The sequence below is a fragment of the Pocillopora damicornis genome, chromosome 2 (genome assembly GCF_964200805.1).
Source record: "Pocillopora damicornis chromosome 2, jaPocDami1.2, whole genome shotgun sequence".
NCBI lineage: Eukaryota > Metazoa > Cnidaria > Anthozoa > Scleractinia > Pocilloporidae > Pocillopora > Pocillopora damicornis.
The window spans coordinates 13,295,482-13,315,266 of record NC_142671.1 but is presented as its reverse complement, the minus strand read 5'-3'; the positions used below and the strand labels follow the sequence as shown (position 1 = coordinate 13,315,266).

Sequence of the window (19,785 nt, the reverse complement as noted above, 5' to 3'; positions counted from 1 at the left end):
ATGCACCAGCACAAACTTGTCATGTCACATAAAAAAACACAAAGATATATTTTAGTTTAATGTGAAAGGTTTGCAATTTTCTCCAATTTATGCATGTGTGCCAACATGCCACCTATTTACTTTGAATTCAAGAGTTTAATAAAACTTTATAAAATAATTCAAATAGTACGTGTGCTCTGATTGGCCATTTAACCATTTTACATGAGTGTATGTAAACACGGTTTTCATACTGAATCTTCTCGCGGAGTTCTCCCTGCTATTTATTTAGCAGTAACTCAGTTTCTTTAAGAAGATTTTCCTAATTTTTCTTTGGAGTTTAATTTTCCCAGTATTCAAGAAACGGCCAAAAAGCCAAATGAACAACAACAAGCACGTCACTTTCCTTCGTTGCAAGAAGAGGCTCTTTCCTTAGTTATTTTATAAAAGAAATGTAAAATGGTTTCTGTGTTTACATAGCCAGATGTAAACACTTGGGAGATTGGGAGAACACTCAATAAGCTGGAAACCACTCCGCTTCGCATCGTGGTTTCCTACGCTTATCTCGTGTTCTCCCAACCTCCCGCATGTTTACATCAGGCTATGTAAACACGGAAACCATTTTACATTTCTTAAGTGTAAAATAGCCAAAATGGACCATTTTGTCATTCTCATCAAGTGATAAACGATCACACAATATCTATGTTGCCAAGAAACACTGATTTCAGTTTTTAATACTCTTAACCCTTTAACTCCCAATATCTCATTAGTAATTCTCCTTACAGTCTGTTATATAGTTCTTGAGATAACTGTTTAATTTGGTGAATTTGGTATGAGATCAACTCCTTACCCAGTGAAAAACAAGACAAGACCATACCATGGAGAATAACTTCATTCAATTGTAAAGTTGGTCTCAATTTCATCATAATGTAAAGTATGCGAGATCAAGACACACAAGAGTAAGAATATATTACAAAATTATCAGTGATAAAGCAAACACTTTCCAGAGACACAGCTCTTTGAATTTTCATAAGTTGTGATATTCATTCTTTATTCGTCAAATACAAACTTGATGTCAAAAGGTCAATCATTTATATTAAGAATAAAAAGTTAACATTAAATGCTAGAATTTCCAGTTCCTCTACACATTTCTTGTCATGAGAATTAATTCTGTAGATGGTAGAATAGGTTTGTTACGTACATAATGAGTGAGATATGAGCCAGAAAATTGATGATCAACATCACCCACATTCTACATGAAAGTAATACTAACATTACACAAAGAGGAAACTTAAAGGCATATTTTCAATTTTGATGAAAATGTCATTTCTTATCTCTGGGAAATGTCTGGCCTGTTTTAACAGTAACAAATTTAATTAAGTCTACTCTCTTCCTGCTCAATAATTACACAAACAGTTTATATACTAATTAAGGATTAAGAATCATGCAATTGTTTAATGTTACACTGAAAGTTACACATATCTTGACTACATAAAATTTATGAAGTGTACAAGGTACATATAATACCTGTTAATAAATAAATTCAAGTTGCTTGCAACTACAATTCCTTTACAACATGATGACTTTCTGATTTACAGAACAAAGTCAATTCAATAAAATGCAATAATGGTAAGCCTCAGTGTAAAATTTGAAATTTAACAATCCCAATGCAACTTCCTTTCAACTGATCTTAAAAAAATTTCTCATTTCAGACATGTAACTTTAAGGAAACAGGGTAAGGTTTGTTTCCTTCGTTGTCTGTTCATAATTACAGACCTGTACCTCTGCTCAAATAAAAATTTAAAAAAAACTACAGCTAAAGCTAAGAAGCTAAGAGGTTCTTCTAAAAGCAAGAATGCACCAACATAGGATTTTTAGTAACAGGTGCTCGATACCTATTTATAAACAATGGCCCGCTTGAAAAACAAACAAGCCTCAAAGCAGATATAACTTTCAATTGGTCAATTGTTAGGGGGTAAATTTACAAGACATGCACATTTCAGTTTTTCCAACTAAAAATCTAAAGAATAACATGAACCTACAATGCTCTCCTTTCTTTCTCACTTACAAATTATAACATTAATTAATTAGCTTTATGAATTCCCTATAATTGCCAATTAACCCTGAGTCATTTTTGTTTGAAACTATTCACAAGCCAGCTTGCCATCAAAACTGCTTAGGGCCACTGCAAATGCTTGTAGAGCACACATTGGGTAACTGTAGTCCATAGTAAACACATCTTCTGCTACCCGGCCAAACTGCATAATTATGTAATCAACTGGAACAGCAAAAAAAGAATTGACATCAACTCCAAGTACACTGAGGGGTGAAAGCTATAAACGGATGTCATTGCAAGTTTATGATACACAAATTGATCAATTTATCATTCTAGTATTATCCTTTTACAACCATAACTGTGTAACATTATAGCAGAAGAAAGCCCAAAATATGCAACAGTATTAGACTGTAGATCAGGGCAAGATTCGACAGGTGAGCAGAGTAAGATGGCTACAATAAATTACTTTTGGGCTTAATTTAACACAACAATGTACATAAAAAGTGTCAAAAAAGCTAAAGATAACTCAAGAAAAGTCAAATATGAAAATTGAACAATCTTGAATTTAATACCTAGAAATGTAAGAATTAACTAAAGATAATTACATGAAAATTGGCTTACCATTAGCATCCATTACAATTTGAAAGTTCTTAACAGATGCTTGAGTCACTCTTCCATGAAAATTAAGGACATAAGATTGTGTATCTGGAACCAAAGAAAAACATACTCACCACCATTTCTCTTCAAAAGCCTTTTTTTAGATCATTTCCTCTATTCTTTTTAGAGCTTCCAAACATCAAATTGTAGACCAAAAAGAATTTAACTGAATTTTCTTTAAATGCTTTCAGATCTGAGGTCAGATTTCACACTAGCCCTGAGTTAACTCAACCCAGCTTTGTACAACCTAGTCCAGGTCTCCAGGTTTAAGACTTAAAGCAATATCACCTTAGCAACTGGTTAGATGTTTATACTGAACATCTTGTTCCAGATTGATCAGTGAAGAACAGATAGTTAGGTTATAGAGTGCAGAATAAAATTTTAAAATTGCACTTCCTCAAAATTAAAGTTTTTAAAGATCAATAATCAATCATGATAAATTATAAAATATTTCAAAAACCTAAAATATGGTTTGTCTGTCACATGCAATTACTTCAAGCATTAATTTTTCCAACCCACTGAAAGGTTTTTTTGAGTAATTTGTGCACCAAGGAAGTGTAAAGACAAATGTTGGTTTAGTGATTTTGTTTTCAATTTTAAAAATAAAATTACACATGGTCACTCATAATGTTTTTTGAAAAAGGTGGTTTAGTGATTTTGTTTTTAATATTAAAAAAACATTCCATGTGGTCACTCATAATGTTTGTGAAAGGTTTTCATACTGAAATTGCCCACAGTTCGTTCCTCACAAAAAGTTTCAAAACATTAATGATTTCCATAGATCAAAAGGCACTAAGTATATTCATGCTATTTCCAAACCCTTAAGCTTTCTTACTGTACTGCAAACAATGTAGTGAAAAAGATCGTGTTTACCATCATTCCAAACAGGAGTTTTGTTATGTAGCTCCAACAGATTCTCGGTTTTCCTGTTCTTGTATCTTTCCAATAAACCATCATTGTCCTGACCAAGAGTATATACTATTAGAAAATACTTCAAACATGTTAAACTGATAAACAATTTGATACATAACTGTTGCTCCTCAGCCATTTACCAGCCGTCTCCATTCTGCTAATGGTGATGAATATTGTGAATCAGACATACAAATGTTTCACAATCATTTTAATAGAGCTGTACTTCAAAATCAGTGTTTACCTTACTTGGAAATGCAAGAATATTACATTTATTTAAATGGAATGATAAATATAAGATAAATGAATCGCAAAAAACAATTATCTGCTAATTATGTATTTTACAATACTTCAAAGAAAGTAAGAAAACATAATTAGCAACAGCAGATTTACAGAACAAAATATAAGTCATACCGAAATGGGTCGTACTGGTATTCTCTCATGATCAATCCCCATTTTTGGAAGAATTACTGTCATTTTGCGAGGACCTTTAAAGCCAAGAACATTTGTATCCTACAAGATAAAAGAAATGTTTTTAGTAAAACTACATGTGCCTTGTATTGATTAGCTTGACTCTCTCACAGGATAAGTACAGCAGCCAGGAATGAGCAGGGACACTAAGCAACCTTATGAAGCTTTTTTTTTTTTTTAAATAGGTACTAACCATATAGTGGTTTCAAAGGAATTTTCATGGACAGATGACGATAACATGAGAGCATGAAGGTCTTGTAAGGGATACCAGCACAGTAACAGAAGACAAAATAACTTCTTTAGGACTGTCATCTAGATGGGCCAAGTAACAGACCTAGTTCCATTTTTGCAGGTTTCCATCCTGACCTCTCATGCATACAGAGATCTCTGCTACCATTTACATATTTCTTCACACTGCCACAATGAATATATGGCATGTAAACCTACAATTGTACAGTGTTCCTGACATTTAACAATTTTCCTAGAAAAGATAATGCCAAACCCCTTGCTCAATTAAAGAAATGGAGGGTTTTATGCAAGGAAAAATGCTCTGACAGTGTTAAATGCAATTTTCATGTCCGAAAATGGGTAAGTAATAAATTGAAAAAATAACCAAAAAATTAAACATGTTTTTTCACTACAGTTGATGTACTGGTTGGATGGCCAAGAGGTTTCAGAACTCATTGGGCTGGTTATCCACTGTCTAACCCAAACTGCGGTTTTAGGCAAGCAGTGATTCTCTTTAAGATGGTTGATTTTAAATTAAATAATGTCCTTCTATTATTAGCTTTGGCCCTCTTGACACTGTTCACAACAATGTATACTCAGATTAAAGGTTTGGCTAAATTGAAGATGGCTTACAAAGCAGTTTTGTTAAAACAACAGCTAACCCTTGTTTAAGTGACTGGCCCCTTGTGGCTATGCTCTGTTGTACTTACATAAATAATAGCTGCCACTTCTTCCCTAATATTTGAACCATCAGACATGACACCTCCTTTTTTGGGATTCACGCCACTGTTGAACACTGTAAATCTTGTCCCTACTAAATTGGATCTGTAATAAAAAATAAAAAAAACAAACAAACAAAATGTTAAGAATCTTGAATTTTCCTCTTCTGAAAAGTAATGAAAGCAAGTGAATCATAACATAACACAATTAGTGATATATCATAAGTAATGTTACTCAACAAGTTGTGTTGTTAGTAGTGATGTTAGTAACACAATGGAATCAGTTGTGTTGTCAATTTATGTATAGTTGTAATTAATAGTCACTGTGTTGAAAGTGAAGTAAAGTAATAAGCTGGCAATGCTGTAGATATTGTATTTTAGATTGTAATAGTATTGTATTGTCTTCAAATATTGTTGCAGCTGTAATAAGAATAGAAGATTGAAAAAGAAAAAATGACAGCATTCACATTAAAAGAATGTTTGATTGAAGGCCAGCCTAATATACACATACTAAGCAATAGTATATACTTTGAGTTAAAACTAAAATGTACCTTAATTTTCCAATAAAACTCTCTCCACCTCTTGACAAGTCAGTTGCATCTGTGCTTATTAGATAGTTAGAGGTTGTGCTCTTTTTTCTCTTGCGACCAGCCAGAAGGAATATCTGATTTCAATTCAAATAACAAATTTGTCTAAAACAAGTCAACTTAGTAACTGTCATAAATTTGTATGAAAAATTCATTGTTTTACAGTATCAATTACACAACGAATCAAGTGAAAGTTTAAGGTTTGCTTTCAGTTGTAAAACAATTATTTCTTAACTCAATGTTGTCATGATCAAGCCAATTAAATACTAGATGCAGTACCTTCTTCCCATCATCTTTCTCCATGTGTAGGAAATAAGTTGGATACATCCCTCTATCCATTCCTTTCTTGTCTCTTGTTATTCTACATTTAATTGGAGGTTCATCTGGCTGGGCAGGTCTATTGAACAAAAATAACTAATTGACTGAAAAGAACAGAAAATGAAATGTTGGGTTGCTACTGGAAACATTGATTTTTGAATAGTTTTACTGTGCACTAGCATGATTGACTTCCTACATGTAGCTGAGGAATTTCCTCATATTCTTCACATGAACTCCAAATAAATAACAATTACTCTGTCCTTATTGGTTGAGTTTGAAATTTAACCAAGATAATGCAAAGAAGTTCAATCCTACTATTAATATTCAAACTTACCGAAACACAAACTTATCAAGATCATCAATCATTTCAAAATTTGCGCTAGGTGTTGGTGTAGTTGTATTTGGTGGTGATTCTCCATTGCTGGGTGGTACCTTTGAATTCAGGCAAAATGTACACAATCATGTAACTTGCAGACCTAGAGGTTTTTTACATGTGTGTACATATTTTTAAACATGTAATAACTTTAAAGTGCTTTTAAGAAATAGCTAGCCAAACAGAACTTCACAAAAAAGACAAAGCAGTTTCAAAAACTTCAGTTCATCACATGACTCCAAATGTATCTTTTAACTAAATGCTTTGGGCACTGAAACAGTGTAAGTAGGAAGATGTCCCTCTGGCAGGAGTGTTTTTAAACAGAGTTCACTAAGATAACTAAAACATTAAGTGGTAAGACTAAATCAACACAGGCCTCATTTCGCAATACAAAGTCCTGCTTATCACAAGTAGTACAGATGAACCTGAAATTTGTCTTCACAAAAGAGTCTATATTGCATAGTACATAGTAGAAAAAATAAACAAACCCAAAAGGGAAACATGTATATCCTAATAAATCCCCTTGGAACATCACTGGCATATTAAATGCACTAATCCTACTGGGAGAGAAAACTTTATTAAAGTTTACTACAGCTGTACCTTTTTTTGTTTTGTCACAGAGTCATATGAGGGTGGAAGCACATTAGACTGGAAGCTTGGAGATGGGGTTCTTGCCCTTGCAGGTGCTATCACTTGAGAGGAATACTCTGGCTCATCAAAATCGTCCTTGATTCCCGCATAATCAGCACTAGATGATATGCCCATTGCTGCTAATTTCCGTTCTGTATCGGTTGTTTGCTGTTAAAAAAAAAAATATATTGGAAATAGTCAAAATTAATTTTTTCATGGTGCTTGGGTAAATGTGCATTGTAATAAGGTAACCATACTCTTCTAAAAATGCCAAACCTTGTCACCTCATTTATAAGTAAATTACATGTAAAACAGATGATTAAGTCTTGAATTTTCTTTACTGAAGTTACATGTAGTAGATCTTCTTTAACAGGCTTAAAATTCAAGGTGTTAAATAACAACCATTAGATGGCAAGATTTGCTGGTTTCAGGTATACCAAAAGTGCTACTATGATCAAATTTAAAAAAACACTTTGGAAATAGTCAAAATTAATTTTTTCATGGTGCTTTGGTAAATGTACATTGTCATTAGGTTACCATACTCTTCTAAAAATGCTTAAGTTTGTCCTTTCATTTACAAGTAAACTACATGTAAAACAGAAGATTAAGTCTTGAGTTAACTTTTCTGAAGCTACAAGTAGTGGGTCTTCTCTAAGAGGCTTGAAATTCAAGGTATCAAATAACCACCATTAGATGGCAAGATTTGCTGGTTTCAGGTGTACCAAAAGTGCTACTATGATCAAATTCCACTCTGTCAAAATTAAGGGGAATCATGAAGAATTCCATGAAAAATTTAAAATGGTGTTTTCCAGCACCTATCATAAAATTCAGAAAACAACTATACAGCCTAGAATCCCTATGTTCAAACATTGGATGGCTTCATTTTTTCTTAGTGTAACTGATTCTCAAATTTTAATTAATTAAAATATTCCAGCAATTCACCCTACTTGCTTCTCACACACTTGTCTTATTGATATGCAAAATGGACAAATGTGAAACTTCATGAACTTTGCATTTTAAGGGCATCTAAAGTTTCACCCCTCCAACTGTAACAGAGAAGAAAAGCACACAGCACACCTAACACATGTGAGCAAGAGATAATTAAATGTATTTTTTTGGCACATTTGTTACAAACCATGATAATGATCCAAAAAAAGATGTATTTAGATAAATTAATTAAAAAATACTGAAAGCAGTGTTGTAACTCACTTTTGCACGTGGAAGTGGTTCTTCTTCTTCCTCTGATCCAACATTAACAAGTAAACCACCCACGACAGGTTCTGGTGGAGCAGTGTAGTTATTTACTGGACCATCTATACCTAATAATAATAATAATAATAATAATAATAATAATAATAATAATAAAACACATACACAAACAAATAATTAGGACAGCTGTATATAATGGGGCACTCACAAGGACTTCAAACTGCAAAGTTATGAGAAATTATCTTGAATTTTTTAAGTATAGTTACATCAAACTGCTATGTAAACAAACTTAATGATTTTTTTTAAGTTAAATCATAATAAATGTATTATTATGATTAAAATTATCTCTAGGATTATAATAATGATAATGATCCTGCTCACACCAAGGTTATCCTCCTGGAGTAGTGTATTTACAACTGCATAGTTTTTTTAGCAGATAAAAGACAGAGTCCCACATATACTGGTGTGCCATCAAAATATAAACCACTGATCAATGTCTCACCATGTAGTTGTGTTCCACCCAGAACAAGGGGCATTCTTTCAGAATGGCGGGACTTTGGACGTGCAACATCATTGGCTTGGACCATTCCTTTAACCAAATAAAAATGTCAATGAAACTATAACTGCATATGAAACAGTGATAAATGCAAGTACTGTATGCAGCAAATACTTGTTCACATTTTCTCTTTAAACTAAGGTTTAATTCACCAAACATCCAAATCCATCAAAAACCAAGAGGGATCAAGCCATGTTTAACAGTCAAACAAACATTTCCAGTAACAAGTTATCTGTTGGAAATGTGTAATCATAAATAAAAATGAACAATGTTACCATCTGAATGAAAAGTTTTATCTTCCCCATCAATTTGCTTTTAAGTCTAGTGATTCTTTTTCATTCCAAAAAATACATGTAAACAAAGGTAGCTGCTGCCTACAGAAACTAAACATGTAGATACATGTACATTTAACTCATTAATTTTTACCTTTTTATTCTAAAGAACAAGTACAACACAATAATGCATGGTAAAAAATGGCTGTGACATGATCAATCCACAACCTTGAAAGAATCGACATAGTTGTAAATAGTAAGATCTGGTTAAAGTTAATTATGTATCTTAATACTGATGATAAAATTATTTACATTTATCTTAAAAGTGAGTTTTCATCGCCTAAAGCACCAATAGATACATAAACAAAATGTTCTGCTCTGTTTCACCTTACATTACCATACTTTTTTTCCACAAAGAGTGAGAAATTATGTATTTTCTGTCAAAAAAACTGACATCCTCACTCTTTGTTCCTTCACCTTGTGCACCTGTTTTACCTAATATCAGATTGTTCAATCTTTAGGTGGATCACTGGTAAACATGTAATTGATTTTTTTGCATATCTTCAAAAATCATATTTTGTCCAAGCCAATAGTCTGAAACAGTACACAATTTGTATCATTTATGTGTCAATTACTTGTGTTTTTAATAATCCATTTGAAAGAAAAATCTCCACACAGATCTTTTGTTTGTTGGTATAGTAGGTACACTAAGTCTTGCAAAAATGAAGGGATAGTAACTATAATCCTTGTATACATCTTAAATCATGAGATACACTTCATTTGCAGGAAAATTATTTTAATGAGTAATTAATGCCTTAGGGAAATATTTGTAAGAAATATAGGGAAATTTCCTCTATGGTGAATTGTTAAATTCATTTCAAAGTCCACACGATCCTTATTCTAATTACTTTCCTAATTTGAAGCACAAAATATACAGTAAAAGAATTGTGCAGTTTGAAATAGGTGTACACACTGTACCTTCTACAGTTGACACTGTAAATTTTTCATATTAGATAAACTGAAGTGCGCAATAGAATAATTACAATTTACCATCCACTTTGTACTTTTCCACCCATTTATTGTAAACATTGAGTGCCTTTTGAGGAATTTTAAAATAACAGTGCCTTACTTCAATTTAGCAAACCACCTGACACTGCATATTATTTTACATTTTTCATCAAGTTAAATTAATTGTAACAGAAAATGTCTAGAATTGAATATTTCAAAGCTAATTAAAGTGTTCAATTACAAAAGAAATTTGGTCTTGTGATAGCAATTCAGTTCATGTGCTACTAGACAAATTCATCTATTTTTAGTGCATAAACTATAAGACAGTATACATGCACTCCAATTTATCCAGTGCATTGGTTCCATGTTATATACACACATTCATTGCAGTGCATTTCCAAATTTCACTTCCATACATATACACAGTAAGTAAGTGTGTACATCTGCAGCTGCTTCTGCAAAAGGGTAGGTTGAAATATACTCACATACAATGTACACTAATGAACAAGATAGCTGGCCAGAGTGCTCTTTATGAAAATGAAATAAAACAGCCAGTTTTAGCAGTATGTTTGCTGTGAAAAACCCTGAACAATTCAAGTCTTCTGGAAAGGAACACCTTCATATGTAATGCATGCACTAGGTAAAACGTAAATTCAAACATGAAAAGAGCACAATAATTAAATAACAAAGTAAATAAATAAAAGTCTTAACAGGCTCAAACAAGAAGGCAATTATCGCTAGAAAATTATTATTGGTTCCTACATGTATATTCTAAATTAACCATGTTTTCAAGTTGCACTCATCTGATTGGTTCTACAAGTAACACTTCCAGCTCACAATTACTGTCATTTGTGCACAAATTATGCAATGTTGTTAACTACATACATCTGGTTATCAAGAAAAGTCTAAAGCAGTAAAAAATGGGAAGATCTACAGAGTACATGTAACTTATAAGAAGGCAATTCAGACCACTTATTAAGAGAAAAATTTAACTGAGAAAATACAAATCAGCAAGTTTCATCTTACAAGTTTCCCAATGTGAACAGTTTCAAAACAAAAACTAACCTTGAAAATTCTGTAATTTTTTGGTTGTTCTTATTTTTCCAAACATTGCATAATAATTTCAACAATTATTATAATACTGTAGAGCACTGTGCTGACCTGAGAACGTTTCCCACTGGTGAGCACTATGTAATACATGTGTTAATTTTTATAGTATGCTACATACATGTATACACTCCTGAATGTAAAAAAAAAACAGTTTTCAGGTTTAAAAGCGTTCATGCTGGTCTAATCACAGGCGGCCCAAGCTCCAGCTGTGAGATCATCTTGCGCAATAACAGTCATGACGGAATTATAAGAGTTTGTATGGGCATATTTACGACCGCTCTAAGGAATAAAAAATACGTCAAATTCTCAAAAAAAAAAAAGACCTCACCTTACTTCCACAGTGTGTCGCTTGTTATCTGACCGCTTACTTTGATGAAAAGAGCCCATTTAAGCGAGTTGTTTATTTCGAGGTTTTCAACGTACATAAGAAAAGCCCAAGGCTGAACACTCCATTTCCGAACGCCTGATCCGAGAAGCGAAAAATCCAAGCTCAAAATGATCAGGCGCCCACAAATCCAACGCAGAATCCAAGCACATATACTGTAGTTTCATTTCAGTTCACTACAAACTCAATATTTCCCGTGCAACTGACGCTAAGCCGCAGTTTGCTTCAAAAATTTCCAGTTTAGAGGTTTCTAACAGCCCGCGGCCACATCAACCTTGACACACGACCGTTGAAAACCAGCTCGGTAACCCTACCTCCTTTTTGAACTGAGCCTCGCCGGGGACCATACCGTCAGTTATCGTCTATAAATTGTTTTAGAACCACGGGTCCCCTCAGTAGAAATCGATCAAGAGGCTATTGTTTCGATCGGCCAATCGGCCAATGATTATTTTCGGAGTCAGAGGAAAACCTTGGAAGGATTTGTTCCAGTATTCAATTTAGCTCTATCTGGACATACTTAATGTTGCTAACAAGACAACTGTTATTTCGTTTCGTCCGCACGGATATCCAGCAACAATACTTACCACGATTTCCATTTCAGATATGAGTTCGAATTGATTACGTCCCTGCTGCAACCGTGGAATAGACTATTTTTTACCGAGGACATTTTTTCTTTTTGAAATTGAAAGGAAATTATCGAGATTTACGAGATCAGCTGTGCGGTTTGCAACTATGCCTGTAAATTATTTTGAATTTGTAAACATTTCCGGAGGCGAATTCGATTGGCCGATCGAAACAAAAGCCTCTTGATCGATTTCTACTGAGGGGACCTGTGGTTCTAAAACAATTTATTGACGATAACTGACGGTATGGTCCCCGGCAAAGCTCAGTTTGAAAAGGAGGTAGGGTTACCGAGCTGGTTTTCAACGGTCGTGTGTCAAGGTTGATGTGGCCATGGGCTGTTAGAAACCTCTAAACTGGAAATTTTTGAAGCAAACTGCGACTTAGTGTCGGTTGCACGGGGAAGATTGAGTTTTTAGTGAATTGGAATGAAACTACAGTATATGTGCTTGGATTCTGCGTTGGATTTGTGGGCGCCCGGTCATTTTGAGCTTGGATTTTTCGCTTCTTGGAACAGGCGTTCGGAAATGGAGTGTTCAGCCTTGGGCTTTTCTTATGAACGTTGAAAACCTCGAAATGGACAACTCGCTAAAATGCGTTCTTTTCATCAAAGTAAGCGGTCATATAACAAGCGATACGCTGTGAAAGTAAGGTGAGGTATTTTTTTAGAGAATTTGACGTACTATTTTATACCTTAGAGCGGTCATAAATATTCCCATACAAACTCTTATAATTCCGCCATGACTGTTATTGCGCAAGATGATCATCTCACAACTGGAGCTTGGGCCGCCTGTGGTCTAATGAGAAATTTTCTTACAAACAATAATTATGGAAATATGTTATGATGAAACAAAATTAAGGTAACTGATGCAAGTTCGATGCAATTTGACCTGAAACTCACTTCAAACTTCATTATACATGTATGTTATGCCACAACATTAACTATATGCAATTCAGTAGCATACAGATACATCTACCATGGTCAAACTTACCAGGTTGAGCTCGCTTCATTTCATTTTTTTTCCGCATAATTTCTCTCTGAGAAGTAACATAGACAACAACATTTCATATTGTTTGGGCAGGTAGTCATACAGTTTCAAGGCCAAGTTATACTAAATAAGCACACTTGTAGGATGAGAGCCATTTCTGTTCTTTGAGATGATTTTCAATCAAAGAAAGATGATTTGGGACTAATGTCACCAAGCATGGGACAAAGAAAAAGTTCCAAGTCCCAAATAAGGAATTGAACCTCAGACCTTCAGATTCTGCACTCTGTTGCTCTACCACTGAGCCACTCTCTGTGGTGAGCGAGGCTATTTCTACATGTATGTTCATATGTGACACGCATTCTACAGAATGCCATGATAAGCAATGTCAAATGCATCAAATGTGTAAATAGAATTTAATAGGAAAAGTGATAAAATTATCAAGCTTTCAACAAACTAGATAAAGATGTTCTTTGTCATATTATGAGCGTGGTGCAAAGAAAAATTTGTAAGTCTTATGAGGAATTCAGCATAAGATCTACTGATTCCGTACTCTGATGTTATACCACATGTAATTCACTGAAACTGTCCTGTAAACCTACAAACTTAGTTTTCACAATTTTACCAACAAATTGGTGTAGGCCTAATTCCAATACCAGAAAACACTCAAATGTTCAGTACATACCTGCTGTTGTAACTTCCTTTCACGGACACTGTTCGGATTGACCTGAGGTACATCATCTTCATAGACACTGTAAAGTATTGCACCAAAGACTTATTGAATATAAAAAAATAAACACTTATCTTTCAGAGAGACAATTAAGATATCTTACACCTTGTGGTTCAAAGCTTTCTCTAAATTAAATAAAACAAGGTTAATTTCATATTGTTCTGCAATGATGATTTGCGTTTCCCTTTATCTCAGACTATCGTTGAAGATTGGAGAACAATTACATTAACCTGATCAAATGTTTATATCTACTCTAAGTTCACTCAATCAAGGGGAAAAAATCCTCTGTATAGCCTTTACTTCAAATGAGGTCTCTGTAACTGAATAGTAAAGCATGTAGCTGGTAATCACACTGCACCTTTGACCAATATCAAATTTTTATTTACCCCATGTTAGAGGACCATTTAGATAAACATTCAGGCTCACATTTCAACCAATATTCATGACAATGTAATTAAAAATAAATTTAGAATTCCAGGAGTTATAGCAATTATTCCTCAGAAAGTAAGATTTATCTTCCAATTAAATTGGACAAGACAATTTTCGTGTTTCTGTTCAACAAAAAAATTGCCCTCTTTTCACACAATCATGCATAGTGCATGTAAGAGCTTGAGGAAAAATCTACTGCATTCTGACAAAAACACTATAAACTGTGAATATACAGTAATGTACATAATAATTCTTATCTTAATTAAAAAACACTGTGATGACTAATCTGCTTGAAATGCAGAAAAAATAGTACATAATAGTAATATTGAGTCCAAGTCAAAGCAGCTTCTGTCTTAAGCAACACTACATGTAATTTTGTATATCATCCTGGTAAAAGCAATTTCTAGTAACAACATCTTGATGCAAAGAACAGAACACTAAAATGTTCTCACAAAGAGTAAATTGAAAGTGTCTGTTCAGAGTCTTACACAAATTATAAGCAGTTCACAAGTTGATAGCAAATGCAACTGGAAAGGAATATAAGTTGTAAAAAAGATTTGATCAACAAGTACACATACGTGTAGCAATCATTATTCACTATTAGCAAGTAATCTTAGTTGCCCTAAGCCTACTGATGACCATGTCATCCCAAGGTATGGTCATTAGTTAATTCATGGTTTACTAAAAACTGATTCTTAAGCTCAAAACAGCTGTGCAAAATGCAAGGCAGTTGATCAGTTGATAATACCATAACTATCTTACCAGAGCTTCAGCCCCAGGACTTTTTTGGCTGTAATTAAAAAGACTGCAGAGCAAAATGTAACCATGTATAACAAGACTGCACGTAATTATTTCATGAAAGCACCATAAACAGTAGTCAAGCTGTATGAAAAAATATCTGCTCTGTAGATCAGAAGACACAATGGAAATCAGCTCCAGTATGTGTGTGTATAAGCCACTTTATTATTTCATACCTTTTGGTTGACGAAGAATGCGCTGAAAACTGACGAAACTCAAACACAATTAGAAATGTTTTCATAAGCTTGGTTTTCCTAACAGACTTCAGGCAATTGTCATACTAATTTCTTGGATTGCTTAGGTCAGGTCTTTGTGTATGACTTGTGTATAAGTTGAAGGTGATTTTTTGGGCTGATTTTTCAGTCATAAAAGGTAGACTACTGAACAAGTAAAGAGAGTAAATATGGAATAGTTCCTGTTATTTCTCTTGCAGACAAAATATGTTGTGATTTTTCTCTTTAATTGGTTTTATATAAGCAGTTGATGTCCATTTTCCCTTAGTTCAGAATAAGATTTATTTTGATTCTGAATACTTCACAGAAAAAGATGGTTTTTAAGAAATTTACAAAGGAAAACAGACACCCTTAAAAGTGATTCTTTCTTCCTTCTTCTAGTCATAATTTTTTAAAGGTTGTCTCACTTTTACTTAGAGATATAAATCTGAAGAAATAACATCTTATGGAACAACAACCATTTAATTAATGAAGATGAACAAAAAACATTCTGAACATGAGGAAACAGGAACTTCTCTCTTAACAGGAAGCACCTGGATGCTTGCAAGTCCAATTGGAAATAAATTTAGTTCTTTAGGAATCATTGAGGCAAATGAATATTTCAAATTTTCTCTTCCACAGAGCTGTGTATAAATTTGCTGAAAATAAATTTTAAACATCATAGTAATATCATTAAAAATTCACTAAATGAAAAATAAACACCTTTTGAACATTTTGTTAATTCAATTTTGAGGTTTCAATGGGGTCACTCTACCCTTTAAATACCAGTTTTTTGTTATGTCTGGGAGGAAAAAAACATGCAAAGCTATATAAACATCATAAATTCTTTTTTGCCAACAATTACCAAAACTCTAGTTAATACCCTAAATGGTAAATACTCTAAAACAAATTCTAAACCACTCTGAAATTCTTGAAAACTAGAACAATTACAGAGCTGATAACAAATTTGAAAGCACACTGTAGATATGAAAGAGTGAGGAGCTGGATTTTCATGGATACCACTTTATTTCCTCAAACTACCGGTACATGAAAGACTAGGAAATACTAATTAGCTTAAGTTTCCCATTGCTCCACAATGTTCACATCAACCTTCAAGCAAATTCTGATTGTAGCAATGATTCACACATCTACAACTGTTTCTGATACAATACATCATGCTTTCAATGCCACTGAGAGAATTAGCAAATGGCTGGTATACAAATTTCTTTGATGATGACTCAAGAATTGTTGATTTTTCACAAGCATGTATATAGTAAAATGAATTTTAGGTAGCCAGCTTAAGATGGCAGACTAACCAGTGATTTTAGACACTACTCTGGGAATATTAATCCTTTAAATAACTGATAACTTACATAATGAAAACTCAAGATAATAGAGATGCAATCTAAATTTTCATTTACACATGGGCAGAAATCAATCAAATTTGTGAATCTCTAGCTGAGCAGTGAGGGATTAGATCAAGCATATATATGACGTACATGTTACAAATATACCAGCAAGGCAAGGAAAATCAAGAAGTAAATGGAGAAGACTCTCTGGGGATATGATCTGAAAGAGGGGTGAGTAAACAATGAAGATCGTTTCTGTCTCTTTAATCCTGTCAAGAATCCATGCTGTCCTAAGGAACAGTTCTATGAGCATCCTTACCAAGAGAGGGAGAATTTGCACTGTCCAAAATAATAGACTAATGAGTTAAGTTATGTGACAAATAAGGCACTTTAAAACAGTTACTTATATCAGTGGCAGATCTCAAATGAAACTCAAATACTCCAAGGCTAAAACAGAACAACAATTCTGGAGTAGGGGAAACTCAGAACTATTTAAAAATGTTTCAATTACGTGCAATGAAGCATTGCAATTGAAGTCACATGGGCCATGGTGCCCTTCACTTGGAAAATTGTTCTGTACTGAATCTGGTTGTACAGTTAGTTCAGTTACAGTCTGCAGTTTGAGAAGCAGAAGCCTACTGACAGATTTCCCTCTTCTCTATTAAAAATTATATATTAAAACCAAGAGTTGTAGCAATGGCTTGCAATAGAGAAATTATAAACACTTACTCTTCATGCGTTGAAAGAAAGGTAAAGATACAGGATAGGATTCATGATGCTTACTGTATATATAAAGAGGCAGTAGCTGACTGAGATTCAAATGTGTAATAATTACTTTAACCATAACAAAATACATTACGTACTTATCCACAGAGTGAATACTTCAGGACGTATTTAAAGTTGTAAGAGATTTAACGCATGATTAAACGAAGATTTTTACTCCTCTACTCCTTAAACGGTAAACCCTTTCAATGATATCACCTTTCGCCCCCTAGTTCGCCTATGGCCAAAACAAATCGCATCGACCCACGATACTAAATTAAGGTTTCAGTCAAAGGAATCGTCTAAGGCTACTAAAAATTAGCGCTATAAACCAATTTTTCAAACTTTTCAACCCAAATTATAACGTAAAAAGCCAAAACAACACTTTATTAAATTCAAGAATTAACGGCTGTTGGTACACAAATGAATACTCGAAATCAAACTGTATCAAACAATTTGATAAATATTGGTCAGCAACCATTTGAAGGCTTAGCAAGAGTGAATGTAAGGTAAGTCACCGAAAACTTGCACGACATTTACCTGCGCTAGGTTACCTGCAACTCTCTAGGCTAATGCTAAAGCGGAAAAGAGTAATCGGAGTTCAAGACACAACTTGAGTTGGGGATTTTCTGTGGTAGCAAAAAAAACGGCCTACTTTGAAACAGTAAGTGAATGAGCAATCCAAGAGAAGATAGTCTTAATACAAGAGCTTCGCTGTACAATCAATGAAAACACCTGACACTTCATAACCTGTTTTGCTCGCAGATTATCATGGCTGAATCGAGGAAATGTTTGGCACTTCTAAGAAACATATGCTATGCACTCAAAGTATAACCGTAAATAGTTTTCGGCATTTTAAACATATTCCTCAAAATTGTGGAAAATTCGATCAACGACAAATCAACACTCCAACGTGTATTTCAAAAACACAAATCGGCAGACTTCACTTCTTTTCCGGCGATTGAATGAGAGAGCTAACTTAGGACATAAATTCATTTCTGCGCAATGCCACATCGCGAACAAAATCGGTATTTAACACTGGTAAATGTACATTATGAGCAGAAGTAAGTAACATCTACCTTCCAGGCGGTCCACCCATGGTCCAAGCGCTGTGGATGACAAGTAATTGCAAAAACTTCTTAGTCATCGTCACCGACATAAAACGCCATAGCGTTGCCAGGGAGTGTATGATGGTTCTGAACCGCAATATCACATCAAAATCGCATGAAAAACGAACCGCATGTCAAACTCACCTGTTCTGGCCAAAGCTTGAAGACATAGTGAGAGATAAAGAGGCTTTGAAATTATAGAAAATTCGATAATATTTTAAATATTCTGCTCAGGGAAATGGCTAAACATAGACGGAACTCTTATAACTATGTTCAAACAAGAGGATCGCGGTTGTTCAAGCGTTTCTTTATCACCCCTTTTCATTGGTCAGAAAGGATCACGTGACTAAGGTGCCCTCATGAGCAATACAGAAAGAGAGCAGTCTGAGAACGACTGCTGTTAGGTAGCATATTGATGTAAGATCAATCTTACTCAATCAGCTTGACCGCACTTTCATACGTTTACATTTTTCAGTGAAGTTTAGCGCGATCGATGTCATTGATAGGAGCCTCGTTTTGTATTAAGCTTAAACTGTAACACGCATTAGGTCAAGAAAATATAATTAAAATTTAAAGCTTTCGTATCCTTTGGTACATTCTATCATAAAGAATTGAAATCAAAACACCGTCTCATACGAGATTAACCATACTGAGAACTTAGACAGAGGAAGTTCTCCCACCTAAATGAAGGGCGTAAACAGTGTCATGGGGAGGTTGGTTCTGTCAGTGGGAGTATGCTGAAAATATTTGCAGAATTTAAATATTCCTTGCCATCGCTTAATCTGCACATAGCTTATTTACTACAAACCGACAAAGGAACTCAGCACGCTATTAAGACTACTAAGGTTAAGATTGTTGGCGCAAAGCCAATTTTTTCAGTGGTCCATGCTGGGAATAGAGGTGATGGCCTTCATGGAAAACGGTTAAAATTTTGTCCATTTTACGGCTTCGGTTGACCGGCTAAGATGGCAAAAAAATGACATATTGTAGAAAGGAAAAACTAACCAACCACCTTTTCTTACGACTAGCGGTTAAAATTTTCCAATTTCTACGCCTAACGGCTAATTTTCTTGTATCTGTTTTGTTTTGCCGTTGTACGGCTCCCCATTAACCCCATTGAGACCATCGGAATACGGAGCATGACAATAAGTCTCCATTGTAGTTAGCAGCAAATGGACAGCTGAAGCACGATTGTCTTAGTATTAAGCTAGATAAAGCCCTCCCCCCCCCCCCCCCAATGTGGAAAGAGCATATTTTCGATGTTAGAAGCAGTATCGAAAGTCCCTGTTGCTAGAAGAAGACATGCGCCATTTTCTCATGAACAG

General features: G+C 34.3%; 1 protein-coding gene across 1 annotated transcript; it reads right to left on the bottom strand.

Annotated features, from left to right (window-relative positions):
• Window positions 1-994: 994 nt before the first annotated feature.
• LOC113674743 (tubby-related protein 3) lies at window positions 995-18,790 on the bottom strand. The gene is made up of 15 exons (XM_027191238.2): window positions 18,605-18,790; window positions 18,431-18,460; window positions 13,757-13,823; window positions 13,078-13,123; window positions 8,636-8,722; window positions 8,134-8,243; window positions 6,895-7,092; window positions 6,256-6,353; window positions 5,883-6,000; window positions 5,568-5,680; window positions 5,008-5,122; window positions 4,013-4,111; window positions 3,563-3,650; window positions 2,654-2,737; window positions 995-2,254 (listed from the first exon to the last, which is right to left on the bottom strand). Exons 1-15 carry the CDS (start codon window positions 18,628-18,630, stop codon window positions 2,121-2,123), a joined length of 1,413 nt encoding a protein of 470 aa, XP_027047039.2. The 5' UTR covers window positions 18,631-18,790; the 3' UTR covers window positions 995-2,120.
• Between the last annotated feature and the right edge of the window lie 995 nt (window positions 18,791-19,785).